General features: G+C 34.6%; 1 protein-coding gene across 1 annotated transcript; it reads left to right on the forward strand.

The window, feature by feature from the left end:
* Positions 1-8,500: 8,500 nt before the first annotated feature.
* LOC120081662 (basic form of pathogenesis-related protein 1-like) lies at positions 8,501-8,998 on the forward strand. Its single transcript, XM_039036711.1, has one exon. The coding sequence runs from the start codon at positions 8,501-8,503 to the stop codon at positions 8,996-8,998; it is 498 nt and encodes a 165-aa protein (XP_038892639.1).
* Positions 8,999-10,229: the final 1,231 nt, after the last annotated feature.

Below are 10,229 nucleotides of genomic sequence, written 5' to 3' on the forward strand. Positions count from 1 at the left end.
ATTAAAGTTTAGGTTAGCCGATACCAAACACATGAATGCATGGAACTTAAAACAACATCCTTTTATAGTGAATAAATGCTAAATAAATAAGTTGAACTCAAAAGACCTTCATTAAATTTAGATATTAAAAATAGACGATAGGGTACCCATAAATCATAAATGATAATAAATAGGCCTGAAAACAAATCTTAATAGTATGTTTCAAAAATCAAATTGAAAGTTGAAAAACATGGAAAGAAATCTAAATATCATGAGCAGAAGCATAAAACTGGTCCCCAGTGACTCGTTCAAGGATTCCTCTTGTCATTCGCCAGTGCGTCCTTGCCCTTACCTAAAACATAAACATGAGAAAGGGTGAGTATAAAATACTCAGTAAGTAACCCCACTATTAGGGTCGGGCTAGGCATCTATGTCCTCTAGATGCCTACCTCTAGTGGAACATAAAAATTGCTCTAGTCCTCATGGGACACATACATACATGCAAAACTGGTTTCTATCCTACTGTAGTTAAGTATGCCCACTACCTATGGTGAATCCCAAAGGAAACACAATATCTAGTGAATCCCGAAGGAAACACAATCTGTTGAATCCCGAAGGAAACATAATCTGGTGAATCCTGAAGGAAATACAATATCTGGTGAATCCCGAAGGAAACACAATTGGGTGAATCCCGAAGGAAACACAATATCTAGTGGGCATCTAACTAATCGGTAAAGACGTTATCACAATATCAACATCACAATTATTGCAATATGATTTTATAACATACATATACACCTCAACATCATGACTATACAACATGCATATATGCCTCTATATCCTCATATCAAATACACCCTCAATGAATCAAGTATCACCTCTTACTAGCATGCAAGTCTATACGTACACAAATAAATCTTTCAGATTTTCATATAACAACATATATTGGTCATACTATACTATCCATCTATCATGTTATCGTTCTTTCATAATATTCATCTATCATGCTGACATATATCTAGTGTCTGGCCTGTGGGCAGTTCCAATAGTAAGATTACTTACTTTGATATTAGGTTGAACAAAAAAGAAATTGAATCTTTGTGAAATTTTTGAATCCTTAATCAAGCGAATTATTTGGGCAACTAACCGCTTCTAATATCCATAATCTTTGAATTAAATTCTAGTACATAAACCAAAATAAAATTTAACCTTTAGGTTCACACCTAAGCGTTTAATCACGCCAAAATCAGCAACAAAACTTAATAACTTAATTCGTATAAATTACATTCGAACTGAACAAGTCACAAAGCCCCAAATCTTACCAAAATTCTTGCCGAAATCCTTTAACTCTTCTTAACAGCACGCTAACGACCTTTTAAACTCCTTCAAACTTTCAAATTCAACCTCCAAAATCACGATTGAAATGATAATTAAACACGTTATTTATTGGATATTCAAAATCCTCAACAAAACCATGAAAATCATTTAGATCTTATCCCAAAACTACGAACCTCACGAAGATGTTCGACAGAGGACAACGGCTAGAAGAGAGGAGGACCAACGGCGAGCAGATCCGACGATTTGAAGGTCGGAGTGGCACAGTTGCAACTTGACGGAGGAAAGGATGTGGAGTCGACGGTGCAACAGCCGAAGTTTGTCTAAACCAGAGAGAAAGTGAGAAAGTGGGGGTTTGAAAATTCCATATTTGTTTTCTTTTTAATTCTCCACTACACAAATACATAAATAATATATATATGTATGAATAAATATATTATGTCCTTTCCTTTTCTTAAATTCCAAAACCCATATATATTCTTTCCTTTTCTTTTCTTAAATTCCAAAACCTATATATATATATTTCTTTCGTTAATAAATATGTCATATCAAACTCAAATCTTTCACATCTTCTCCAATTAGTTAAATAAACCTAAAAATAATTCACCAACTTTAAATCACTTCTTACCAAAAATTCTAAATCAAAAAATTAAATTCTAACTTTCCAAATTAACTTAAATCCAAATTTACAAATCTTTTTAAGTACTTGATTTAATTATTTCCAAATAAACTAATTATCTTTTCCTAATTCTTTATTTAAATTTTGGATCCAAGTTCCAAAATTAAAGAGGGTAAAAACTTAATACCATAATTTCCTCTTTTCCCTTTTAAATTTCACAAAAACTCAAAATTTCTTATACAAATAATTCAATTATCCTTTCCAATTAATTTAAAACTCATACTCAAAGAATCTACATTAACCAATAAAACTTCTTCAACTGTAACAAATTGTTTCCAAATTCCAAAGATTAGGAAACTAAAACTCAGCAATTTGAGATAATTAACTTAATTTTTCCTAAAAAAATCGGGATGTTACATTCTTCCCACCTTTAGAACTTTCGTCCTCGAAAGTTCAAATCTCGAAGAGCTTTTGATACTTAATCCTCACCTCATCCTCTCGCTTTCGAGTTGCTTCATTGATCCAAGTGAATAGTATTTCAAACTTCAATTGTCCATAAAGTTCTATACATCCTTTCATATAACATCTCCAAATTTTTGAAGGAAAACCAATTGAATTCGATCTCAAATGCTCGCAACCAAAGAACTCTTAACTTAGGAAGCCAAACAAACTTAGCCTTTGACCTCAAAATATTAATTTCCTTTATCCTATCAAAATAATAAAATCTTCATTAAATGATTTTATTTTCCTCCCACTTATCTTCGTTAAGATCAATAAATTAAAGGTTCTCTTTTTCAATTTCCAAGTGAAACATATTCTCTATACCAAAATATGTGATCACTTCCAACCCTTTTATAACCTACAATTCAACTTCAATCTTCATACTTTTATTAGGGTACTTTCCACAAGTTAACATTGCCTTTAAACTCCAAATTCTCATCCTTCATCCTAGTATAGCTAATTAAACTTAAGCCTCTTCATCGCAATAAGACATAGGTAAAGTCAAAGTACCTTGAGATCAACCATTCGTTCCAACAACTTATTTTCTCCCATTTTATACCAATTACAATTTCAACCACCTCACCTTTCTTGACCAATTTATTTAACTTAGTCTTGTTACCAACACATTTTCCTTAAAACGTGTAATGAAGGAGCGTACCTGGCGATGCCGAGGAATCCGTTCACGAGCCATAAGGACAATCTAGACTTAAATAGTGAGTCCATCTATATAACCCAAAACATGGGCTCTATACCAACTGTAATGACCCGACCCTTTAGGACTCAAGTTAGGCCGATTCTAAAAACATGCCAGCATGAAACTTAAAACGACATCCTTTTATAATGAAATAAATGCTAAATAAATAAGTTGAACTCAGAAGACCTTCATTAAATTTAGATATTAAAAACAGACGATAGAGTACCCATAAATCATAAATGATAATAAATAGGTCTGAAAACAAATCTTAATAATAAGTTTCAAACATCAAATTGAAAGTTGAAAAACATGGAAACAAATCTAAATATCATGAGCAGAAGCATAAAACTAGTCCCTAGTGGCTCGTTCAAGGATTCCTCTTGTCATTCGCTAGTGCGTCCTAGCCCTACCTGAAACATAAACATGAGAAAAGGTGAGTATAAAATACTCAGTAAGTAACCCCACTACTGGGGTCGGGCTAGGCATCTATATCCTCTAGATGCCTACCTCTGGTGGAATATAAAAATTACACTAGTCCTCATCGGACATATACATACATGCAAAACTAGTTTCTATCCTACTATAGTTAAGTATGCCCACTACCTCTGGTGAATCCCAAAGGAAACACAATCTATCTGGTGAATCCCAAGGAAACACAATCTATCTAGTTAATCCCGAAGGAAACACAATCTATCTGGTGAATCCCGAAGGAAACACAATCTATCTTCTGAATCCCGAAGGAAACACAATCTATCTTGTGAATCTCGAAGGAAACACAATATCTGGTGAATTTCGAAAGAAACACAATATCTTGTGAATCTCAAAGGAAACACAATCTGGTGAATCCTGAAGGAAACACAATACCTAGTGGCCATCTAACTAATCAGTAAAGACGCTATCACAATATCAACATCATAATTATTACAATATGGTTTTATAATATACATATATACCTGAACATCATGGTTATACAACATGCATATATGCCTCTATATCCTCATATAAAATACACCCTCAGTGCTCTTACTAACATGTAAGTCTTTACGTGCACAAATAAATCTTTCAGATTCTCATACAAGAACATATATCGGTCATACTATACTATCCATCTATCATGTTATCGTTCTGTCATAATATTCATCTATCATGCTGGCATATATCTAGTGTCTGGCTCGTGGATAGTTCCAATAATAAGATTGCTTACTTTGATATTAGGTTGAACCAAAAAGCAATTGTATCTTTGTGAAATTCTTGAATCCTTAATGGAGCCAATTATTTGAGCAACTAGGCCCTTCTAATCTCCACAATATTTGAATTAAATCCTAGTACATAAACCAAAATAAAATTTAACCTCTAGGTTCACACCTAAGTGTTTAATCACGCCAAAATCAACAAAAAAACTTAATAACTTAATTCGTATAAATTATATTCGAATTGAACAAGTCACAAAGCCCCAAATCTTACCAAAAATTCTTGCTGAAATCACCTTATCTGCTTGAAAACACGTTAATGACCTTTTAAACTCCTTCAAACTTTCAAATTCAACCTCCAACATCACGATTGAAATGATAATTAAACACGTTATTTATTGGGTATACAAGATCCTCAACAAAACCATGAAAATCATTTAGATCTTATCCCAAGACTACGAACCTCACGACGGTGTTCGACAGAGGACAATGACTAGTAGAGAGGAGGACCAATAGCAAGCAGATTCGGTGACGTGAAGGTCGGAGCGGTGCGGTTGCAACTTGATGGAGGAAAGGATGTGGATGTCGACGGTGCTATAGCCGAAGTTTGTCTAAACCAAAGAGAAAGTGAGAAAGTGGGGGTTTGAAAATTCCATATTTCTTTCCTTTTTATTTCTCCATCACACAAATACATAAATAATATATATGTATGTATATATATATTATTTCTTTTCCTTTTCTTAAATTCCAAAACCCACATATATTCTTTCTTTTTCTTTTCTTAAATTCCAAAACCCTTATATATATATATATATATATATATTTCCTTTCGTTAATAAATATGTCATATCAAACTCAAATCTTTCACCTCTTCTCCAATTAATTAAATAAACCGAAAAATAAATTCACCAACTTTAAATCACTTCTTTCCAAAAATTCTAAATCCCAAAATTAAATTCTAACTTTCCAAATTCACTTGAATCTAAATTTACAAATATTTTTAAGTACTTGATTTAATTACTTCCAAATAAACCAATTATCTTTTCCTAATTCATTACTTAAATTTTGGATCCAAGTTCCAAAATTAAAAAGGGTAAAATCTTAAAACCACAATTTCCTCTTTTCCCTTTCAAATTTCACAAAAACTCAAAATTTATTGTACAAATAATTCAATTATCCCTTCCAATTAATTTAAAACTAATACTCAAAGAATCCACATTAACCAATACAACTTCTTCAACTGTAACAATTTGTTTCCAAATTCCAAAGATTAGGAAACTAAAACTCAGCAATTTGAGATAATTAACTTAAATTTTCCTACAAAAATCAGGATGTTACATGATTAAAATAATTAAAGCTTTAGAAATTAAGCATGCACAAGTCACAAACGCATTTACCACAATAGCTTGACCTTGGCATCGTGACGCTATGAGGATCTTATTAATAGGACCCTGAGGGTCAGCTTTGAAGGCAGCCACTACACATTCGAAATTAAGCTCAAATAAAGAGAAATTTAAGAGTTTTTATTCAGTTTTTGAGTGATTGAGTCAATTTGCTAAGAAATTATTGGTATAGTTAGCCTCGATTCTTACTTCTTGAAGACCATCTAATTTTATTTTATTCAATTGTTGTGAATCCTTTGGGGGATTTTTTTTAATTGAATTCAATAAGTTTTAGTGACAAATTGATTTGTTGAATTTCATGTTAGCAAAATCTTTCTAGCCTATGCATTGTTGATCGATTAAGTTACAAATATTAGGATCGCATGGTTGAGGTCTAGACTTTTTCTGGCCAAGTTCTTGTGGGTCCTAATATAATCTTTCCCAAATAAAGCATGCAACAAGATATGGCTTCTGGCTTGTTGAATGTCTTGACAATTGAACTCTTTCTTAATGGATATATGAACTCTGATTTTCAGACTGATAGGGATTTTCGAAAGTTCACATCAGGATCAGTGTTCACTCTTAACTGAGAACCTATAGTATGGCGAAGCACTGAGCAGGTGTGCATCGCTGATTTCACTATGGAGGTCGAGTATGTAGCGGCTTGTGAAGATACTAAAGAGGTCGTTTGGCTCAGGAAGTTTCTGGCTGATTTGGAAGTTGTTCTAGAAATATCTAGGCCCATCACCCTTTATTGTAATAATAGTGTTGTTGTGGCCAACTCTAGGGAGTCTAGGAGTCACAAGTGCGACAAACATATAGAGCAGAAGTATCATCTCATCTGCGAGATAGTGCATCAGGGGACATGATAATCACGAAGATAGCTTCGGAGCACAACATTGCTGACTCGTTTACGAAGGCTCTCACGGCTACAGTTCTTAAGGGTCACCTACAGAGCATGGGTCTATGGGACCGTTCGTGGCTGGACTAGGGCAAGTGGGAAATTTTGTACTTGGTCTTAGTGCGCTGGTTTATTCTTTTTACTTGTATTTATCTTGTACACCCACTCGCTTTAGGACCGGGTCATGTAGTTTGTAAACACATGTATGAACAAACATTTGTGATGTAATAATATGAGATATTTTCTTCACCATTGTCTATGAAATATGGGATATTTTAATTGCATTAATCACAAACCAATAAACTAAGATCCATGGTTATTGTTATAACTTAAGTATGTATGTGGAGACACACAAGTGGACCATGCATTAAGTGATAACCTAAATGGTCTGTAGTATATGGATAAAGGGGGGAAACCTTATCCTTGTGACATTACGGATACGACCCGCTTTGTAGATGTTACAAGTGTTGTAAAGTGCTACAGATGGTCTAATCCTGATCATTAACGTGGAGACATATGAGCGGGGTATCCTATGAAAAAGAGTTTGTATAAGACCAGACCACGAAATGTTTAGTCACGTTATATAAGGCCGTTCATGACAGAGACTTTCATTTCCCTAGGACGACGCCCCTCTGACTTCCAAGCTTCTCCAAAACTCGACTTCAAAATCCAACCAAAGCATGTAAAAAAAATAATGAAGCACAATACCATGGTCAATAGTCCTATTTGAGAAAAGAATCACCAACTTACCCAAATCCACAAGATCTGGCAAAACCCAACGATGGAAACTTACCCAAAATAGATCTGATGGAAACCACAATGGCGGCAGGGGCTAGGAGGCGTCGAACGAACGGGACTGGCTAGTGGAGGCTTCAGCCGACGGCGAGCCGAAGAGAGATGGAAGAATGCTTGGGGGTCACAACTAGTGCAAACGGTAGCGCGACGTGGCGGAGGAGATTGGCTGGGAGGCAGACGACGCGACGGGCCAAGCGAATCTGGCACGGATGCTCGTGAATGGAAGGCATTAGGTGAGACGGCAGAGGGGATCTAGACGATCGCTGCTTGCTGACGAGACCAAGTCGACCTGCATGCGAATGGTGGCCCACGAACGATCAACAAACTGGTGGCGGCTCGATCGGACGCACGGTGCCGGCTGGAGAGGAGATGGTCGGCGGCTGCTAAGGCACACAGAGAGGGTCGTTGGGCTGTCTCTTATACACATCTAGATGTGTATAAGAGACAGGCCCACGAACGATCGACAAACTGGTGGTGGCTCGATCGGACATAGGTAGTGGCCGGCTGGAGAAAAGGCAGTTGGGCGAGGCTAGGGCACGAAGAAGAAGATGAAGATGGGGGTCTAGGAAAAACGTGAGAGGTGAGGGAGAGAAAGAATTTATTTATAAATAATTATTAATAATAATAATATATAAAATAAAATACTTTATTTTATTTTATCATATATCATTTTATATTATTTTATTCTTTCTCTTCTAATTTTTTTTTAATCCCTGTAGATATTCGTTTGTGCATAAATTTCTAAACTATAACTTGACCACAATATCAAGCTATAATGGTCAAATTATGCAATGCGAATGTCATTAATGAAGAAAAATGATTTCATAACATAGTTAGTAATTAGTCCTTAATTAGAGTGTAATTGCTAAACAGAATGGTCATTAAATAAGAAAAATGAGCTATACGCACTAATTATTAGCCCTCAAATAGGGTGCAAATGCAATTACTAAACCGAAGTGTTCCTAAATAAGAAAAATACAGATAATCTTAATTTAGGTTCATTATTCCTTTCCTTATCACATTCCATATTTAATTTTTCATATCTATAAATTCCCTTCACTTCATATCTCAAAACCTACCCTTTTAATCTAATTTTTTTTCGATATGTGGACTCAAAAGCCTCTCATGGCCATTTTCTTAGCTACTTTCATGTTCGTCCTATGCCAAACTCATGCACAAAACTCCCCTCGTGACTATGTTGCATTACATAATCGAGCTCGTGCACAAGTTAGGGTTGGCCCCGTTACATGGAATAAAACAATAGCGGCCTATGCTCAAGCCTATGCCAATAAAAGGAGGAATGATTGTGCGATGGTTTACTCAGGTGGGCCTTATGGCGAAAACATAGCCGCAGGCTACTACCCAGAGATCACTGGAGCGTTTGCAATGAAGTTGTGGCTGGAGGAGAAACCTCTATACAATTACACATCAAATTTGTGCATCAAGGGCGAGTGTAACCACTACACTCAGGTAGTGTGGCGAAACTCGGTGCATATTGGATGTGCTAGAGTGCCTTGTAAAAGTAACTCTCAATTTGTTATATGTAATTATCATCCTCCTGGAAATATCTTTGGACAAAGGCCTTATGATTCTCCACTCTAAATAGGAATGTAGTTTTTTTGGGATATGCTCCCCTATCGAGCCTAACTACTCTTTCATAATTGAAATTGATACTATGTATTATTGTCAACTATAATGGGATGGACAAACCTAATAGTTTGTGGAGTCTACATTATTGAATATGCAATAATAAATCTTCTTATTACATGTTTATAACTACATGGAGCATTTGCAAATAAAACACAAATGGTAAATTATTGTTAAAGTAATATCAATATCATTTCTTGACCTAGAAAATTTTGGTTATTATTAGAAATGGTTAATTTTGTCGGCTACATTATTAGCAACGGTTAATAGTCAATAATCCTAAGTCAATTTTTGATTAACCAAGATTAATTAATTTTAGTTATATAAAATTCGTCCCCAAAGGAAAACATTATTTTTGTGTTAATAATTTTGCATCTTAAACTTGTGAAAATCGTAAGTAATCTATAATTAAATTATTATAACTTAACCACAAGTTTAGGAAAGCAAAAAAATCCACGCTCATTTATTTATATCTAAATAATTTCTCTCTTCTAAAAAAATCACTTACTTACTGACGCAGACAATGACAATAATATAATACAACACTCAAAAAGTGCTCTTCTAGGGCTTAGGATTAAGTTAGTTTTGACCATTAAATGTGTACTTTTATGCTTTTCTGTCTTGTTTTGTAGGAATCGACTATTTTGAATGAACATTAAAGACTTTGAAGCAATAATAGAGAAAATAGGGCCTAAAGACCCAATTTGAAATCTAAGGCATTGAAAGATGAAGACTATGGGCCAAAAAGATGTCTCGAAGCGTAGCTCAATGCGTTGAACCTGTGAGCAAGGGTTGTAATGGTTATTTTTAGCATTGTGACCCTATCATGTTGGGATAAAAATTGCTCTTTATGTCATAACTTCTGGAGTAGGTGGCCATCTTGGGCAATGATCGCTCGTCTTCTTCATTTTTTACCCTTTATCCATCTACATTATTAGATTCATTGATTTTGAAATTTAGGTGAATCTAATATGCGACTACACAAGTCAAAGACAATGTTACAAATAATATAGAAGACAATAAACTAAACTTTTAGAATAAAATAAAGATAAACACCTAGAGATTAGTGCCCCAGTTCAATGCAATCACATCTATGTTTGGAGACAACATGGCTGAAGAAAATAGCTTCACTAAAAAGTGTTAAGCAATCAAAATGAAACACTTATATGTTAAAAAACTTCTATAA

Source organism: Benincasa hispida, chromosome 7 (genome assembly GCF_009727055.1).
Source record: "Benincasa hispida cultivar B227 chromosome 7, ASM972705v1, whole genome shotgun sequence".
NCBI lineage: Eukaryota > Viridiplantae > Streptophyta > Magnoliopsida > Cucurbitales > Cucurbitaceae > Benincasa > Benincasa hispida.

Excerpts from the sequence above, each read along its gene's own strand:
- LOC120081662 (XM_039036711.1), top strand. The coding sequence starts at position 8,501 with ATGTGGACTCAAAAGCCTCTCATGGCCATTTTCTTAGCTACTTTCATG.